Here is a 19,751-nt window from a genome sequence, read left to right on the forward strand (position 1 = left end):
CACTAATGAGAATGCAACACTCTGTGTATTTATTTGATGCTTTCTTTCTGTTTACTCTGTTCAGTGTTTCAGCCTTTTGAACTCCAGCAGCCACAATAACATTCTCCTGACATCCCTCTATGTATTTGCATTAATTTGTTTTTCCTGCATGACATAGCTCCTTACAGCTGTAATACCCAGTATACACCCACACAGAGACACCTCACACACTATGACTTCACTTTATGATGGATTTGTTATTAATCCATACTTTTAAGAGAAGGATGCTTGGGCAGGTGGAGGTACAATCATCACTGTTCCTTCCTTCACTTTTGTGTAGGGAAAATAAAACACCTAATCTCATTAGGGCAGAGATCATTAGGCTGGGAAAAAGGTCACTGTTCTTAGCCCTTTGGGTGGAAGGGACCTTTAAAGGTCATCCAGTCCAATCCCTTAGGGACATCTTCAACTAGATCAGGTTGCTCAAAGCCCAAGTTGAAGGTAGGAGAGTGAATATTGTCCAGGCTGGTTTAGACTGGAAAGGTACATCTGGATAACTACAACTGAGGTAGCGTTGTGCTGCTGATGGGTTTGCAGAAGAACAGGTGATTGCTCTTATGAGCAAAGAACATCATCCAAATCTCAGCCCATTTGCTTGCATTGTGAAGTAGTTTCAGCTAAGAGGCATACTGAATCTGGAATAAGATAGGTCACTGTGAGAAGACAGTGAAGGTTTGTCAGATATGTAGAAAATGTGGGACATAATTCTTTAAAAGGAGGGAAAAAAGCAGAAGGGTGGGAAGCTAACACATATTTCTTTGATGATACCATGAGAAATACATTATCTTGTATGTCGCAAGGATTCTATGATTATATGTAAATCTTTGTCATTAACTCCTAAGGCAAATTCTTTGTCATCCGTTGGACAGTGAGCAAAGCTGGTCCTATAGCCTGGGACAGTGAAATCAAGCACAAGTAAGTGTTCACGTCAAGAAATCAGTGAGCTTCCCCAAGAATCCTCACATTCACAACAGGGATTTGGAAAAATCACTATGTGGAAAGCAACAGCTGTCGTCATTATCTTACTGCCTGAAGTTATAGAGGTGCCATCAGAATCAGTGGGTTCTGAAAAGCTGGTACCAGAAAGGCCGCTGGGATTCTGTCTGTGTGACAGATGTCATCATGGTCATGTTGTGTCAGTTTAAAGTACTGTTGGCCCATGTATGGATTGTGCTCTCTTAGATCCTCTATAATATTCTTTTACATCATCTGTAGTACTGCCATCGTTTAAGGGACAAGGACTCTGAAACCAAAATATACTGAGGGTGTTATAAGATGCTACAAAACAATATTTCTTAGGATCTTGATAGAAGTTTGGGTGCAGCATCTCTCTGTGTTTTCCTTTGAGCACAGAGAGAAAATCAAACTCACATTAGCTAACCTATTTTAAATGGTATTCCAAGGGTTGAAGGTCATAGAACTCAAGGGACCTCTGGCAGGGAGTTGACTTCTAAGTACTCTTTGTGCCTTTCATGTGGAGGTTGCTAATAGTCCATCTTTCTCTTCCAGGTCTGTTTATACTGTGGACAGAGAAATACATGTTCCATGAAATGAATAGGCAGGAGGACCAGGGAAGGAAATGAGGGGGATATGGTTCACAATATATCTATTTCAGATACAAGATAGAGTTGTGCATGAGCTGTAAGCAGCAGTAGAAGGGAATCTGCAAAAGATTACAGTGAGTTTGTGATAGAGAGAGAAGGCTTAAATCATGGTTGTCCTGAGGGAAAAGCAGGGATTCTAACTCTGTGTGATGTGCCCTCCCAGATGTGGAGGAGTGTTACATGAGTGGGCAGATGTCTCATGCTTTGCATTGTTTGTACTTAGTCTTTTATAGCAAGCATTGTATTGTTCTGCTCATCTAAGGGAGAGTGGGTAGTGCGGGAGATGCTCTTAGTCACTTCACCTGTGGCTGGCTGGTGCTGTCAAGCTTACATCATTCTTTTCACTGTCCCCATTTTTTCCTACCTGGTTAATCAGTGTAAATACTCCTTGGTGGAGCTGGCATGTTTATTGTTGATGGAGTCTATTTGTTTCCCTTTAATCCTCTGTAGAACAGAAAAATCAGTTCCCCACTCTAAATACATTTGGCAGCTGTACACGTTCCCCAGGGGAGGGCTTGGCAGATGTTGGAGTGCTCAGGTACAGCCCTGGACTAGATTTTTAAAAGCATCACAACGTTTGTATTAATGTTATGGTAAAAGGGGATGTAAAAGTCTTTAATTAATATTTCTAGAGAAAACAACAGTGATAATGCAAACCACAGGTGTATAGAAAATAATAACAAAGAGCAGTAGAATAGTGTGGGTAGAATAAATGCAAAATGAGCTATAAAACAAAGTCCTGGAAGAGACCCTATTAATTAATGCAAGGATTTTGTCATGATTAGATAAAATGTGGAGCAATTGGATATTAGTAAAACTAACAAACAATGTCCTATTGTAATGTAAATTCAATATTTAATGCTCTCTGTGGTAGTTAAATATTTCCATCATCATGAGTAGCTGTTCTGATAAAGCAGAATATGAAATCAACTTCAATAATGAAGTCAACATGTAACTACTAAGTGAAGTGTGTTGTTTCTGGTACAGTCTTGTAATGGGAAAGGAACTGTCAGTATGCTAGACCCAGGTGTGTAGCATGTATTAGTGATTCATCTTTTCATTGTAGGAAGATCTTTTTCTTCCCCTTTAATAGGTAACTTCACTGATGTAAGTCATATATCTATAATAGAGGCAGCAGGTTAGCCTTGGTGTGTGATACTCCACAGATGTTCCGTATCCCAGCTTGTGCTCTATCGACTGGGGAGCAGGAGAAAAGAGAGCAATGGTTATTGGCTGCATGTGTAGTTGAAAGTCATATTGCAGGGTTTACTGTCACTTGCAGAAGGAGGGACTGTGCAACAAGGTGCAGTTTCTCAGTAAGATTGCTGCTGTCATCTGCAGGCCAGATCCTCAGAAAGCCTGATAATTATTTGAATTTTATCTAATGTTTGGACTTAGATCTATTTGATTTGCATCACCCAAAGGGCTAGCACTATATTGAGTACGAGATACGCAGAGGAAGGGGGGGACTGTGTTGAGTTTTATTCTCTGCATTCAGAAACTTTGATATAATCTGAGCTTGTAAATCTGATTTTTTACATTGCACTTAAATGAACATTTGTTCACAAAGATGAATTTTTTTCCCATCATTCTTTTGGTTTAAGTTTTACCATAGAGTCCACTACAGATTTTCATTTTTCAAACAAAGAAGAAATGTTTTAGCACTTATGGTGGAATATCTGGAATCTTTAATACCAGATGGCTAAACCAGATTAAATTCCATTGTCAAAGTTATCTGTTCGTACACTGATATTTTTTACGCTGTAAGAAAACTAAACCTTAAAAATCCAGTCACCTAATTGCAAGGTCCTACTGTTTTCCAGGAGCACAGCGCTATGCAGAAGTTGCACTGCACCCAAATTGACAAAATAGTGGCACAGTATGATAAAGAAAAGGTATCATACGAGAAAATGTTAGAGAAGGCAATCAAGAAGAAGGGGTAAGATATTATTTTCATCTTTTTGGTTTTTTAGATTTAAAATAGATACTATGCTTTGAAATAAAACATGCATAAAAAGGTCATTCAGATGAATTGCAGCTTGAACCAGCATCCTACATCTGAATTGAGTATGAGCTGCTTGAAGGTTCTAGCAATGGGCCATAAATGTTGTACTCACCTTGCCTTTCCCTAGTCTTCTAATATCAAAGTTTTAAAAGTAGAAGAGGAGTTGCCTCACGTTTTTATTTCTCTTGTCTGATCTGATCTCACTGCATTCCTCAGGGAATGTCACTGCTGTGTTCAGTGAGAGCAGACTGAGGTCCTCAGTAGCTCTAATGACCAGTAAGTAGCAGTGATTTGATTCTGGGGGAAAACCTGGTTTCCAGATCCTGAGTGGTTTAGAATAATAGACTTTTGCTGTGCTGTCAGGTTGAAGCTTCCTTTTAACAAATAAAAACTCTTCAGATCCTCAAGCTGGGATAAACCAGTATTACTCCTTTGACTTGAGTGAAGCTGTTTTGGTTTGCAGTAGCTGATGGCCTGGGACAATCTGTGCTAATCTCTTTATTGTCCCAGAAGACTTCCTGGAAGATACTGGTGACTTTAATAAAATGTCCCTCTTGAAATCCCATTTGGAATTACATAGCAGGACCTGCTGTTGCCTTGCTGCTATAGTGTCATCTGGCAGCAGTTTCTCCTCTCCACCTTTTACCCCATGACTGGCATCTCATTGAGACAACAGTTTATACCATAATTCTGTGACCTAAAGCAGGAGTTACTTTTGTCCGTTCTATATCAAGATATGCTAATAGTTAGCCTTAATTTCATATTGTTGTCATCTGGCAACAACAACTAGCAGCCAACTCACTCACTGAATACTAAACACAGATGCCTCTTTGGCACTGGATTCTCCCACAAATACTTCTTGTTTTATAAACTCTGTGGAACAGCAGTGGTGTGTGCGTGTTATAAACCTGGAACACAACAGAAATAGAACTGTCAGAAGTAAAGTAAGGAGAATTCTCCTCACTACATTACTAAAAGCTTAGAAACTTAAAAAGCTCATGTTGGGTTGTTGGGGTGGGGGGGTTGTCCAAGAAAGAGCTGTAAAGCCCCTAAATCCTTCTAATCCAAGTAGTTCCTTCCAGAAAATTACTACTTTTCCAAACAGAGAGGGAACAACTACAGGACTAATTAATTTAATATGTCTTTGATTCAATTTCTATTGAATGTAACACAGCAGAAGGTTATTGATACAGCTGGATTTATAATTACAGTCACAGTATTTACTACAGTGACAGCGAACTACACCCTGGACATTGCACCATAATTATCATGGAGGGAGAAAGGCTTCCCTGTGCTCTGGTATTTAAGAATCTCCTATCAGAAGAACCAGGAATCAGTATTCCTGTTGCCTTGAGAAGATGCCAGTGCCTCTGCCCATCTAGCAAAACAGCAAATGAAGATGTGTCAGAAAGTTAAAGGTGGTGATGGCTGCTCTGTGCAATAAGTAGTGGAAAGCCCTGGGTAGCAATGCTTTCCAGAGTAACCCCAAATGGGACAGTATAAAAGTAGGTGATAAATTGATTCCCGGTTTGAGATCACTTCACTGGCTACTTGCAGTGAGTTTTCCTCATTTTATAACACTTCTCTCATGGGTGCTAAAGTCTTTATGATAGTTTAAATTATCATTGAAAGCTCAAAAAGATGTAAAAATAGCATTGAAAATGACTACTCCAGGAGCAGATCCAATCCACAACCAAACACTGTTCCTCACTATGATTCCATAGACTTCAGAGCTCTCAGTCATCTGACAGCTCTTCAGTGTTACAAGAATAACTGTTTAGCAGCCAAATCCAATCCAGTATCAGCACAGACCTTCTGTGAAAACACTTGTTAATTCTGTATCAGAGTATTTTAAGGGCTTCCTTCAGGGTCATTGTGCATGCAGCCCTGAGAGCTCATTCAGGAAGGTTCTTATGTGTGCACTTCACCCCAACTATGCACTAGATTTAAGGACATGCTTAAAAGTGAACACACTGACTGAGACTTTATTTTACTGAACTGATCTGATGAATCCAGAGTTCAGGTGTAAGTATCTGATGAATCCAGGGTTCAGCAGGTACAGGACATGCTCCATATCCTTTACTATCATTGTGGAACTTTTACAAGCAATAGAAATTGCACCAGAACATGTAAAATGTGTTTTAAAGACATTCATATTGAAATTGTCAGATATTTCCCAAAAAACAAAGGCTTTTGGGTAGGTGTATACAAGACTTTCTCTTCTCATTTTGTTGTGCTGCTTTTTTGTGGTCCAGTTCTGCCACATGGTGTGACAAATGTCAACTGCATATTGTTCAGCAGAGTAGAATCTTTTAATCATGTGCTAATTCACTGACAGATGGACAGGACTTTGCTCCCTGTGCTGTTTCTGTTGTATGCTTCAAATGCTTACAAATCTCAGAGATGCTTATGGAGATACGTATGCTCCTGTTCCCACTCTGTAATGGAGTTGAGGGCACATGAAGATCCTTCTGATTTATCAGGACTGTCCAGGAATTCAAGTGTATGTGTGTGTGTGAGCATAGACATGGGACATTGGGTTGGTTGTTCCCAACTGTGACTCAATAGTTTAACCATGGCCTACAGCTGGGGACAACTCTTGTTATGTCCAGCCTGACTGGAAGGTGCCTTGAGGTACAATGAAAGCTGCATTTCCAAAGATGGAATCAGTTAGGTTTGACATCTGGGTTCGAAAAGTCCAGTGATTGACCCAAACAGACTCGTTTGGGATAAAATGTGTGATTCACTTTAAGAAGCAGCCTCTTTCATAGTGTATGACAAATCATATGTGAATTATATGTTCATATATGTCAGAGCCAGACTCTGACAGCAACAACCCCCATGTGTAATCAAAGACTTTTTCCAGCTGTTTGGGGTATTTTCAGGCAGAGGTAACAGTGGTCAGAACCTTTTTGTGTGCCTTTACATTACTTCCAAAGTGCCAAATATGTGTTAGAAATCCCTACAAAAATTTCCTTGCTATGACTAGAAAATAAGTGACTAGTCCTTCTGGTGGCCCTTGGGAACACAAGGCAACATCACACCACTATTTTCAGTAAGGGCTTTCCGGGTACTGTTTGATGATAAGTTTTTCTGCTGATTTCCATAAGTTTAGCAGTACTTTGATATTAAAATGGGATTTCAATGTAAGAGTTTCATAAATCTCCTTTTCTAAGCAAATATGGATTAATGTTACTGCAGCTGAGCAGTAACCATTCTTATTAGGGTCAACTTCAGATGATAAAATGAACATGGCTCTATCCACTTGGTGGGGTTACACCAGTTTACATCAGTGGATGATCTGACACATAAATATTACAGTGTTTTTAGAACAGGCTCCTCTCAACATATTATATTATTCCAGACAAAAAACGGAGACTTCCAATGTGTGAATCTGTATTCTGTTGTAAAAGCCATTCACTGCAAAAAAGGGAACAAGAACATTGGTAAAGATGGAGCTTGTCAGCCTTCGAAAGATTACTGACTGTGGTGAGACAGTAGTTGAAACTCTTGTTGTGGCTGCAGTGCAATAGTTTTTCTGTACATCCATCCCACCCATATAGTTGGGCTTAGTGAAGGAAATTCTGTGGGTGAGAGGTAGAAGTCATCCGTCTCCTAATCCACAGGCATGTCAGGGGAGCTTCAGCATGGGCCCTTTGCAGGCATTTTACCAGTCCCTTAGAATCATGCGCTCCTCCTGCATTAAACAACTTTGCAACTTGCATTCAACTCCATTCATTTTACCCATACTCAAAGGCCGTGCTGTATTCAGCTTATTGCAGGAGTGAGAGCTATCCAAGATTTGTTGCTTTCCAAGTCATAAGAGGAATCTAACAGCTTGCATTCATCCACATGGGGTAATGTGGTCTGCAAAGATAATGAGGCCCCTTCTTTGCAGCCCATTCACTCTGTTTCCTTACAGACAGGCACTGACACTTTCAGTAGGTGTTCACATTTAGTATGCCCAAGTTGCCCTGTGAGGTAGTTATTTGAATGACTTTCTCTCTGCCTCAAAGTGAAAAGGAGTAGCAAAGTTTACTTTTAAAACAGAGGATGAAATTATGGTGAGGCCATTAATATGCCTGTAAGTTTTCAGGCAAAAACTGGTTTGTCTTGGCAAGGTATTTTAAGCCTGGAAAAGGAACCAAGTACCATAAATGGAGATGCTTGACATATCCTCAGCAACAGAATAATTGCTGGGCCCATCTCAAATTAATCGTGTGGTGTTTGAATTGAACGATCATTAATCCAACCATATTTTGTAAGTTGTGAATAAATTGCCAGAAGAAATAATTTCATTCCAATGCGCTGCAGTACTTCCACTGATTAACGTTTTAATTAGTAAGAGCTGAGTGAATGGGAAGATGTTTAACTTGTGGCACACATTTGCAATTTTCCTTCTTTTAGAGGCAATAATTGTCTTGAATTGAAGAAAGAAACGGAAATTAAGATTCAGACGCTCACATCAGATCACAAATCTAAGGTAAGCAAACAGCGAAGTTGAACTCATGTAATGTCTGAAAGAGAAGTATTTTGAGACCCAAGTGGTGGTTAATTTTCTTGGAAGCACATGAATGATTTTCAGGAATAATAACACGTTTGACAAGAATGGCAGTAATCGAGTGCCTAAAAATGTTCCTTTAAAATGTTCAAAAAGCAACATCTATTTCCTGCCCTTTTGAAATTTTGAAGAAGTGTCATTCATAGCATGAAGTGAAACTGGTTGTTTGTATCAGTTCTGGCTTAACAAAGATGTGCTGTATGGAATTTGGATGCTAAATGCTTTCCCAAAATACATACATAAAGAGGTTTCTTCTTCATTTTCCACCATTGTCACCATGGACCACACTTGCTAGACTGTCTCATAGCAAAGGAGGAGTCCAAGTTGCTCTCGAACCAAGTGTCTTCTTATTTCTGGGTGTGTTTTTTCTCCATTGCTTACTGCATTGTTTTCTTCAAGGTGCTGGAGAATAAAAGTGCTCTGAGACTCAACCTCAGTTCATCTGAAAAAGCTGTTCATGAGCCGTGATTCACAGTTGCTTACAGCTGTTTCCTCTGTACTTCCGTATCACTACTGTATTCACTGAGTTCTCATTTCCCTTGGAAGTTTTATCTATGACCTGTTGACATGCTTTCAAGTTTCTGAAAGATACCCAGACTTAGAGTGCGGCAGGTAAACCAGAAAGCACATCCATGTACAAAATGATCTGGAGGGAGAAGAGTACAGGAGAGGTGCTCTAAAAGCTGAAACCTGTGAAAAGAAACAAGTGTAGAAAGTCCAAACAAAGTCAGCCACATCTTTGAGATCAGAAGAAGTTTTCACCTTTTCTTCACTGAATTTATTTCTTTGGTTTTATTATTTCATGTGGAGGAGATCTTGCTTTTCTAAACTAGGTGTTTTTCCTTGTTGCTGTTGTCTCAGCCACAGATACAGTTAAAAACCCTCATGCACTCTCTCATCTCCCTATCCTCTTCCCCTATGAGAAATCCAGAACCATTTCCTCTTTAAATAAAAGCAAATTTGTTGACAACTTCAGCAGATAATTCATTCATTTCTTAGTGAAGTAAACTCTGAGGAGCACTAGCTCCCGATCATCCAGACATAAGCTCAAAACTCATTTGCAGTTATATTGTGTAGAAAAACTCTTTGCTGTGATTTCTGCTTCTCACCTATGTAATTCACAGTCTAGAGCTGAGGAGGTGTGATCTGTACGCAAGGGACATCCAGGTGTTCATTAATCTTCCAAATCCAATAAATGTTACTTACATTTTCCCTTTCAGCAAATATATGCAGTTTCTGAGCTCTGACCCTTTTAAAATCCTGCTTTAAAACTGGTTCCCTTCAATTTAATCCATACCTGGAAAAAAGATTGATTTTTGTCCACTCCCATGTCAGGTTTTAAGATGACATTTTCAAAGGAGACTTAGATGTAAGCACCTTTGAAATGCCAAGCCTTTGTATGCTGGATAATGCCCAGAGAACTCCTCTGCAAGTCATCTACCTCTGTGGTTTCCTCCTGGTCAGTGATTTTCAATGCTTCACTCACTGTGGGTCTATCAAAACTGTCCAGATGTTGTACTGATTTTAGTATTCTCAGACTCCTTTAGTTTCAGTTGCCATGTGTGGGCCCTTGAATCATTCCTGGAGATCATTCAGATTTGCAAGCAACAGGTTGGAAAACAGTGCTCAAGACCATAGGGAAATTAACTTCCATCTTAGATGAAGGTAGGCACAATTAAATTAGATTGAATTCTGAGATGCTGAATGCATTACACTGATAGAGTGGGAGTTTCATTAATTAACAGTTACTCAGCATTTCTCAGCATTTGGGCCACTAATTTTGATATCAGATTGTACCATAATTCAGCTTTAATTACAGCTCATGTCCTCCAGTGCAGCTCTGTCACAATGTGCACGTACACCTTTAGCACCAGAGACCTTTTCATCTGCGAACGTCTTCCTGTCAGGAGGAAACATCCAGCCCAGGTCTGGCATAAAATACTTAAATGAGATCTGAATGTCCCTGTGCGTACTTCACACACACAGTTAACCTGGCAGATGCAAATTCCTCCCCTGCATTTAGAAAAGTAGGTCCCAATATCAAGCAGGCAGAGGATGAAAGGAAAAAAGAGGAAAGATAACTTCAAAGATGATTCCTGCTTGAACTTAGTGACTAAACAAACATCTTGCATATGTGGTGCGCAAAAGAAAGTTCCTTATGAAGATTTTAATTAGTCTCTTAGGCCCAGGGATGGAACACATGAAAGGATAGGATTGCAAACACAGCCTGTAGAACAGGAAAGAGAGAAGTTAGCTATCCAACAGGATAAGAAAAATAACCATTAAGCAAACCTATCTTAATATAGTGAAAAGTAGGACAAGAACACAGCAAATGAAATAGTCATTTTAACTATGACGCTAATAAATTGGAGGAAAGCAGGGATGTACACTGAATTTACTACATCTGATCTTTGAAGTGTATCACAGATCTGCAGCAAAATTGGATTTCAGATGATTTAATGGTCACGGGTTCTAAGTTCACCTGAAGCTGAGTCAAATTGGGTATTTCAAGTCTTGTAACTGGCATTTGGCAAATCCTTTACATTCTTCTCATCAGCCTTTATCTTGCTCTACCTGAAATAAGACTTGTAGCTTACAGGATATTTAAGAAAAAGGATCATGCAGGATATTTAGGAAAAGGAATCTTCCTTTTCTCTCCCACCCCTAGAGAAAAACCTGTTTTACAAAGGGCTGTACCTGCTGCTTAGATGGCATGTTGATTTAGAAATTAGTAGCACTTCACTAGCACATCTGTCCCTGAACACAGGCAGGGATGTTTTTATGATTCTTCCTATCTTCTCAGATTAAATAAAGCACTGCTATGCTTAAGTCTCCTTAAGCAGGTTTCTTCTTTAGTCCAAGGAGCTTGGACTAAACTTGGTTCTAACTCATGTGCACCATACTGGTGGGTGGCAGAGGTGAGCTGGAGTATCTGTCCCCGAACCTTTCAAAAGCTCCATCTGAAAAACAAGTCTCTTTTCCTTACCAACATTCAAGCATTTATTTTGACCCATTTGAAAACTGAACCCTCTTTTTCTTTCTGGCTCTGAACATCTTATTAAAGATACCAATCCCACAAACTGCTCCACATCCTTTAGTGGTTTATCACTTCGTATTGATAGACTCTGGCTTAGTAATGCATTTACCCACATGCGTAGAAATAAGGAAGGCTCATTTTGCTGGAGGTACATTCCCTCTTAAACACATTGGTGCCCTATATTAATGGTACCAGCCTCCTGCCTCAAAATGCTTTTGTTGTGTTCTGACAGCTGCAGAAAACTCCAGGTAGCTATCTGTTGGCTGCTTCTGCCTCCATTTTTGTTTAATATTGAACCACTGTCTGACTACAGTTAGATGCAAGTCTGGCTCTCAGGTGGTGGTTGTCACCCTGATCTGTTACAAAATACTTGCTTTGGGTTTTTTCAGTAGGAGTCCAACTTGATTACACAACATGAGCTTTGTGTAGGAGGGCCTTCAGAGGAGCCTCTTCAGGGCAGGATGGAGACTGGGGCTGTTAAGGTCCCCTCTCCTTTCACCACTGGTGTTTGCAGGGGAGTCTACATTATGCAGAGCCCACACATGGGCCCACACCTGAGATACTGGCATCGTTCTTTCACTTTCTGAGCAATATGGTGGTAATTTTTGATTTGAAGAGTAAGGTTTAGATGACCCAGATGCTATTAGTTACCATAGCAGCAGTTGAAATGACTACCTGAAAATAGGTTTATTGTGAGGCGTATTTTGTGTGCCGCTTCTGAAAAAGTAGGAGAGCTTGTCAAAATACCCAAAGATAATTATTAAAGGATAATAAAATATATCTTTCTATTAGCTTCTTTTTGAAATCGAGTGCAATATATTATTATTATAACAACTCTGGTGATTTAGACTTCTTCATATTGTCTTTTGGGAACATTCTGAAACTTTAATCTCATTATTCTAGTGAGTCTTGGGAGATAAGCAAGAGAAGAATACTTGTCAGATTCCTTGCTGGCTTAATGAATATAAAACAAAGATACGTGGCCCATCTTCAGAATCAGGTTGTGTTGAAGAGAGGATTTCTCTGCAAACTGACCATGTTTGTAAAACTGTCTCCACGAAATCTAAGCCCTCAGATAAATCCCACTCACGAGGGTGTTTTTCACCATAGTTAATTTCAGTATTTCCAATACTTGCTTTTTTCTCGGCAACCAAAAATGTGAAACCATTTTGTTATAAACTCAGTGTTAGAGAAGATTTTAAAATATGAGTAGTACCATCAAGAGCATAAATGCAGCCAATTTGTTCAGGGCTCTAAAGTCCCAATAGTAGGGGTTGGTTTACATCAGTTTTCATGATACGCAGTAGTGTCCTCAGTGGCTTTGTTGCTCTCTGAAGCAACTCTGTGGAGCTTCATTTTTCACAGTTCAGCTATGTTCTTTATAGTCTTTTATATGATTGTCTTTACATCATCGTCAGCAGCAGTAATAGCTGATCTCCTGGCCTGTCTGCAACCTCTAGCTAAGCTGCTGTTACTTCTCAACAGGTCAAAGAGATTGTGGCACAGCACACGAAGGAATGGTCTGAGATGATCAATACGCACAGTGCCGAAGAGCAAGAAATCCGGGATTTGCACTTGAACCAACAGTGTGAACTACTGAAGAAACTGCTAATAAATGCTCATGAACAGCAGACCCAGCAGCTCAAATTCTCCCATGACAGGTGAGCAGGGCTGTGCTACCTGATAACGAGGGCTTGGTTTATGTCTGCTGTGTATAATGCTTTAGTTTCATGTGTTGATAGCTCGTATACTGCTGTGAAAGATACTGGGCTGTGTGGATGGTGGAAGTAAAAGAAGTGATCACACAAGGTTTACGTAGGTGCAGGAATAGGCTTCTGAGCTGGTTTAGATTATCTGAACCACATTAAGTTAGCAAACGTCATGAAGTAGTGGTGGTTTGTATCAACTGTGGGAATGCTTAGACTTTGCTCAGAAACTTGAATTCAGAGGCTGGAAACTGAGAAATATCAGATCTGGAAGTATCTTTTGGAGTTGTTAGCAGTTATGGACTCGTGTTTACAGCGTTGGTGATTATTAAGATCATAAAAACAGCAGGTAGCAGCATAAGCTACATTAAACTGATATATTATCTTCATGTAATAACCTGCCATAATCACTGGGAATACAGAAGATACTGCATGACATGTCTGTCTTGTTGCTTTTGTAATTAACCATCCCATGCCCACTTGAAATTATAAAATACATTGTATTTGAAATAAAATTAAATACACATTGTATTCACAGTGTTAAAAATGGCAGCAACAGTTTTTTATGCTATGATCTAAAAGCAGATGGATGCAAAATGTGTGTATACCTACATATATATTCATGCATAATTGTCTTCAGCATCTTTCATATAAAAAGCATGGGGAAAAAAGAATAAATAAATCACATTTGAAGAAGGAATTGAAATGATTCTTTAAATTCCTGAGTGAAAAAACAGCTTATCTTTGCATCAGAGAGAACACATGCTGGGACCTGCAAGCTTTCCTTCCAACAGAGAATTGTCCCAGCAAAAGGCTTTTAGTGAGCTCATCTTTATGTTAATCTCTGTGTTAACCCAACTATTCAAGCTGTCCTGCAATACATACCCAGTCAGAAATGAAGTCCAAAAATTGCCGAAGTATAATACAAATGCATCATTCAGAAGATACTAGCCAGAGAAAGGTGCATTCCTTGGTGCTGTATCTCTAAATCATACCTGGCTGCATCAGCCCAGAGAAATTACATCAGTTTGAGTTCTGTTTTCTATCCTATTTGAAATGCACCACAATGCTTAGAAGACAATTTACTAGTATACAGCCTGTGAAGGTAAGGTTTTGGGGTTTTTCCATACATAACTTTGCTATGGGCTCTCATTGTAAGCAGGTGATTTATCTACCCTAGGGCAAAATGTAATATTTTTTTATGCTTTTTCTCATAGTTTTTGTCTTTAGGTTTAGAATTGCTGTATCTCTACAATGTTTAAACAGCCCTAGATCATTTCTTGCAAACAGATCTTACATTCTCAGTAATACATCTTGCTTTCTTATTAGAAATAACTTGTGTCAGTCCATGTGTTGTTCTATTTTCCGAGCTGCTAAGAACCAGATCTGAAAATCTACACCCTGATAAATACTGTCAACCTTCAAAACTCTTTCTGCTTTATTTACTGCAGCTTAGCATGTTTCTGCTTACTTGGAGGTTTGTGCGTAACCCCTAGACGTGCAAACTGGAAAATTTCCTTTTGGAAATGAATTTAAGACTATGTCTGAATCTATGAATATTTCAGAAGAATTTGGAATGTGAAATGCTGACATGTGAATGTAATAATGCCCTTAAAAGACTTTAGACTTTACACTTAATGATTTTTAAACCTTTTCTATAGAATGCATTGTACACAAGAATATGCATACATTTATCTGTAGAGGTGTATGTAATAGCCAAGAAACAGCTCGGGTAACCACAGGAAAAAAAGGCTCTGAGAGCAGCATGGGAGGAGGACCATGCACTCAGCATGCTGTTCTTGCCACTTCCCTCTCTGTGAGCTAAGGTAATGAGTTAGCTATCACAGCAGAGGACACAGGGCTAGCAGGAAAGATCAGTAATCTAAAATGATGTGGTTATCTGTGGTAGGGTAGATACTTTCCCTCCATGTGCAGTACAAAAAGCAATTACAGTTTGTGCTTTGAGCTCATTTAGAAACAAAGCAGAAGAGAGCAGATAGTACTAAAAATCTGAAGCTTATTGAACTGCAGGGGTGCTTTGCCCCCTGCTTCTCAAGACTGGGTTAGCTTTCCTGACTTGGATGTAGTGAGCTTGCAACATTTCAGAAACTGGGGATGTGAAGCTGTTATCCACAAGCCTTATGTACTCCAGATAAAATAACATGAGAGGGAAGGAAAAATGATGCGTGGTGGGTTTTTTTTAATAGAAAAGATTTCTTGTCATTCAAACAATACTGGTGACATAGAATAACATGTTAATGCACTTCAGTGTCAGCTGAATATGTGTATAAGTTCCAAGGATAGACTTATATGCTTAAGGTTATATATAAATTTCAGGGTTACAGTCAGTAAACACACTAGGAAACCAGCAGTTAAATCTTGCAGTTCATGTGCCATGTTTCTAGAATCCGCTTTTTCTTTACCATCCTGGCTTACCTGTTTCTTCCAGTTAACTCTGGCTAAAAGCATCATCACCACTTGTGGTGAGGGTGCTCTTTAATGGCAATGCAGCACTGCCAGCCAGGGCAGCATGGGCTGAACTGGAGCCTCCGCATGAAGCCCTGTGCTAGGCAGTTGTGGAGTGAACTAACACTAGAACATTGGCTTCTCCTTGAGAAGCACTATTCCAGAAGCAAGGAGTGGTCCCTACAGGTGCTTCTTGATGATTTTAGAATGAAGATAAGGTTTTTCATTTCTTCTGTTAAGAATACTTTGTATTTCTTGCAAGCAGTGAAAACCCAACACACCCAGAAAGACCCACCTGCAGTGTAACTAGATTATAGCAGGATGGACAAACAGTTGCATACAGATGTGTTGGCTCTTTCAGCCATATCCATGGCCAAAGTCTCATTTGGAAATCATCAGTGATGCACAGTAGTCCTCTAATCCTCTTAACTTCTTTCACTCGAAAATTATATCTGATGCAAATAGGCTAAATCAATTTGAACACCTACACTTAACTTTGTTCATATCCCTGAACACAGTAATAGAAATAAGTTATTCCAATACTACTATTAAGATAGTGGGGCTTGAAAATTAGTTCAAATTCCATATGGAAAATAGAAGCTTTTGTTTGGAGAAAGGACTGCTGGGATGAGATGTGGTCTAGACAGAACATTTTTTAGAACCCAGCCTAATTTCTTGCTATGATACCGTCGTGGTTTAAATCTGTATTCAGGGAATGTTTCACCTTCTGAACTCTTGGAGGAAAAGAAAAGCAGCACTGCCTCTCTTGAATAAAGAATTTAAACTGGGAGAAATGTAACTCAAAGTTTCCTCATGCTGCTTAATGATTAATGTCTTCTAGAGATGAAAGAAAGCTGAGAAAGATTCAGTGACATTTCATTAAATCAGGCGCGCTGCTCTGTGCCACACTGCTCTTGTGCATACAGAATACTTCGAATTTGGGGATAATTAGTACAATAGATGTTTAGCACTCTACTTGAGATCATGTGTAAAAGAAGAGACTAAGGCACTGCCTTGGCTTGCTAAATGGGTAACTTTAGATGCTGATGCACAACTGAGAACTTCAGATCTGTTATTTGCTGTCTAATTTATGTGTATAATTCCTGTTTAAATAAGCATGTAAGATCAGGAGCTGCAGTGCTGGAATGCTAAGCAGGCACAAAGCAAGAGCTGGCCTTCAGGGATGGTCCCCTTGGACCTTGGCTGATTTAACCCAGAGCGATGAAAAGCCTTCTACTCACAAGTCCTGAGCTATTCCTGAAAGTTAGCATCTGTGCTGCTAGTCCCAACAAAGAATCACAATCTTTTTCTTTTTAAAAGAATGAGATACTTATTTGCTTATTTTCTGGTTTTCTACCACACTGGCTGAAACACTGAAGAGGTTTCCACCTCCCAAGTCAGACCACACCACACCACTTGGGACATTTCCCCTGGAAGCTGATTGCCACCCTTCTGTTAAAACTATCTTATTCCAAAGGAAAGACTACAAGGTTCATTGAGCCAGAAGAAGAGACCAAACACAGGTCTGACCACGGTCTGAAAGACAAGGTTCTTTTCAGGCCCAAAGCAGAAGTCTTAAAAGGAAGTCTTGTCAGTTCATACCACAAGTAGCAAATATTACTGCTGTTCATAGAATCATAGAATAATTAGGGTTGAAAAGGACCTTAAGATCATCCAGTTCCAACCCCCTTCCATGGGCAGGGACACCTCACACTAAACCATATCACCCAAGGCTTCATCTAACCTGGCCTTGAACACTGCCAGGGATGGAGCATTCACAACCTCCCTGGGCAACCCATTCCAGTACCTCACCACCCTAACAGTAAAGAATTTCCTCCTTATATCCAATCTAAACTTCCCCTGTTTAAGTTTCAACCCGTTACCCCTTGTCCTATCACTACAGTCCCTAATGAATAGTCCCTCACCAGCATCCCTGTAGGCCCCCTTCAGATACTGGAAGGCTGCAATGAGGTCTCCAAGCAGCCTTCTCTTCTCCAGGCTGAACAGCCCCAACTTTCTTGTCTTGCAGTCGTGTTCTGAGTGCAGGGTTTGTAAATATTTAGGCAGTTTTAAAAGCCAAGTTGCATTTCCTGAATGGCTGTCAGTAATGTCTGATGGTAGCTCATACTCAGACAACTCTGACTAGGGAGAAAAGAGACTTTTATACCCTTTTGTAACATTCAAAGTGTAAAAATGCTTTAAACTGACTTTTTGGGTTATATTCCCTGAAACTATTTGAGATTTCTGAATGCTTGCTCAAACTGTGTAAAGTCTATCCAAAGGAAGGCAGTCTTCATATGGTTTGTTCTTTCCTCTTAATGCTTCAAGGAGAAAATTAACCACAGTGGAAGTATCAGGAAACCAACAACAACTGCATCTTGGGCATTAATGACTGTGTTTGGTTTTGCCTAGGGAAAGCAAGGAAATGCGGGCCAACCAGGCTAAAATCTCTATGGAGAACAGCAAAGCCATAAGCCAAGACAAATCAATCAAAAATAAAGCTGAAAGAGAGAGGTAAGTAGGAGATTGCCCTTGCTGAGAAGGGAAGAATGCTGTCAAAGGCTGTCGGGTGAACTCATGGGTTAATTCTATGGAAAATAGGCTTTATGTGTGGAAACAATGTCAAGTGATTGTGCTGAATATATATTTTAGGTTACCTTTTTAAGAAAAATGTTACTTTTCTTATATTTACACTTTTAATAAATGTAATGTCCTGATCAGGGAAATAAAATACTCTTTATACTCATGAGCTGTGACTGACTGGTGTAGGTCTAATGGCACTGTTAAATTGAAACACATCTGTAAGAGTTTTAGTGATTGTACTTAAAGAGCTTATGGTTGCTTTTTAAGTGAAATGAGGGCTCTACTGGGTCTGAGGTTTGCTTCTAATTGGAGTTAGATTAACTGGAGAGACAGCATCACTGAAAATACAGGAGGCAGTGCCAGTGATAGGTTGTATCCTCCATCTATTGATAACACAGAGGAGAGGTGGAACAGAAGGAAGAAGTGCTCTAGAAGTGATGATAATCAGTGGAGAGGATGAAGCAAGATAGGAGTTAAAAACAGAAGATGTTCTCCATAAAAACCCACATTGTTGCTTCTTCTCTACCCCTGAACTGAACTGCAGCTCTTCCCCTTGCTATGTGGTCAGCATCCAGGTTCAGCAAAACCAAGGACACTGCTGCACTTGCAGAAGTGGGTTATTCCCAGCACGTTTTGGGATGACAGACTTAACTGACTAGACAGGCACTTGCCAGTACTGCTGAGACTTTGGAGGATTGATCTGCAGTATAGCAATTGTATGTTTCTTCTATTTATCCTAATAGTTTCCAAATAAACAGATAAAAGCAGAGTCTACATGATGTCTCATAAGCCTGCAGGGTTTCACCTTCATTCTGGGGTTGCCATCTGGCTCCTTCTTTCCTCTTATTCATTTCTTCCTTGGCACTGGGCTATTTTGGTCAAAAGGCTTGAACTTGTTTCCGCTGAACTAAGTCCCTTGAGAGTAACACTCTCCTAGCTCATCAGGAAGACAAATCGTTGGAGCCTTTGCTAACTGCATGCTTAGTTAATGTGAGACCTTCACTAATGACTCTGGGATAAATCTGTTCCCAGATTTGGAAGCAGGCTGAATGCAGTTCTGGTTTTCAGGCTTTGCGATTAGTCTAATTCAGCTCTTTGAACTATTTTTGGTATATTTCATGACGGCAATCTTGGGAAGAGACACTTTGCAGTGAGGTATTTTATGTAAATAGTAATTGTATACTTATCTTTTTGCTGAAGTAACAGCATTAGGAACCTTACAGCATTGGAAAGCTGTAACTTCAGTTATGATCATAAGATGATTTTTCCATTACCACTGTTAAGAGATGTAGCAGGTTTTATATACCACAATGAATTGAGACCAGAGTGCAGCAAGGGATACACAAATGAATTAAACATTTTTAGTTCTGTCCACCACTCCTGAGTAAGGGAGAAAGCAAACTCCATCCACATCAGTCTTGGTCAGTATGGGGATTATTTGTGCCCCACGTCTTCAGTGAAACTGTCAGTGTTCTTGGAAACCTTTAAATGTAAAGGTGTACAGCCAGAGGAGTGTACAATTTGCTATTAATCCCACAAGGTACAAATAATCAGAAACCAAAATATACCTTGAGAGTTTGTAATTCTCTCTGTTGTAATTTGTGGGTTTCTTTTTTTCCAATAAGTCTTCATGGGTAATGTTTGCATTTGTTTTAGGCGAGTCAGAGAACTGAACAGCAGCAACACAAAAAAGTTCCTGGAAGAGAGAAAAAGGGTAACTATGATCTTGGCAAAGTCACTGGGCACTGTT

The 19,751-nt window shown here is 39.7% G+C and overlaps 1 protein-coding gene across 2 annotated transcripts in view; it reads left to right on the top strand.

Moving 5' to 3' along the window:
• Positions 1 to 19,751, top strand: part of PLCB4 (phospholipase C beta 4) — a 91,534-nt gene that overhangs the window by 64,418 nt on the left and 7,365 nt on the right. For both annotated transcript variants that reach the window (XM_034060876.1, XM_034060877.1), the window contains exons 30-34: positions 3,467 to 3,582; positions 8,056 to 8,131; positions 12,732 to 12,907; positions 17,831 to 17,932; positions 19,658 to 19,715. In XM_034060876.1, coding sequence (XP_033916767.1) covers positions 3,467 to 3,582; positions 8,056 to 8,131; positions 12,732 to 12,907; positions 17,831 to 17,932; positions 19,658 to 19,715 — 528 coding nt within the window. The remainder of the gene's footprint in view (positions 1 to 3,466; positions 3,583 to 8,055; positions 8,132 to 12,731; positions 12,908 to 17,830; positions 17,933 to 19,657; positions 19,716 to 19,751) is intronic.

The sequence above is a fragment of the Melopsittacus undulatus genome, chromosome 3 (genome assembly GCF_012275295.1).
Source record: "Melopsittacus undulatus isolate bMelUnd1 chromosome 3, bMelUnd1.mat.Z, whole genome shotgun sequence".
In the NCBI taxonomy this organism is placed as follows: domain Eukaryota; kingdom Metazoa; phylum Chordata; class Aves; order Psittaciformes; family Psittaculidae; genus Melopsittacus; species Melopsittacus undulatus.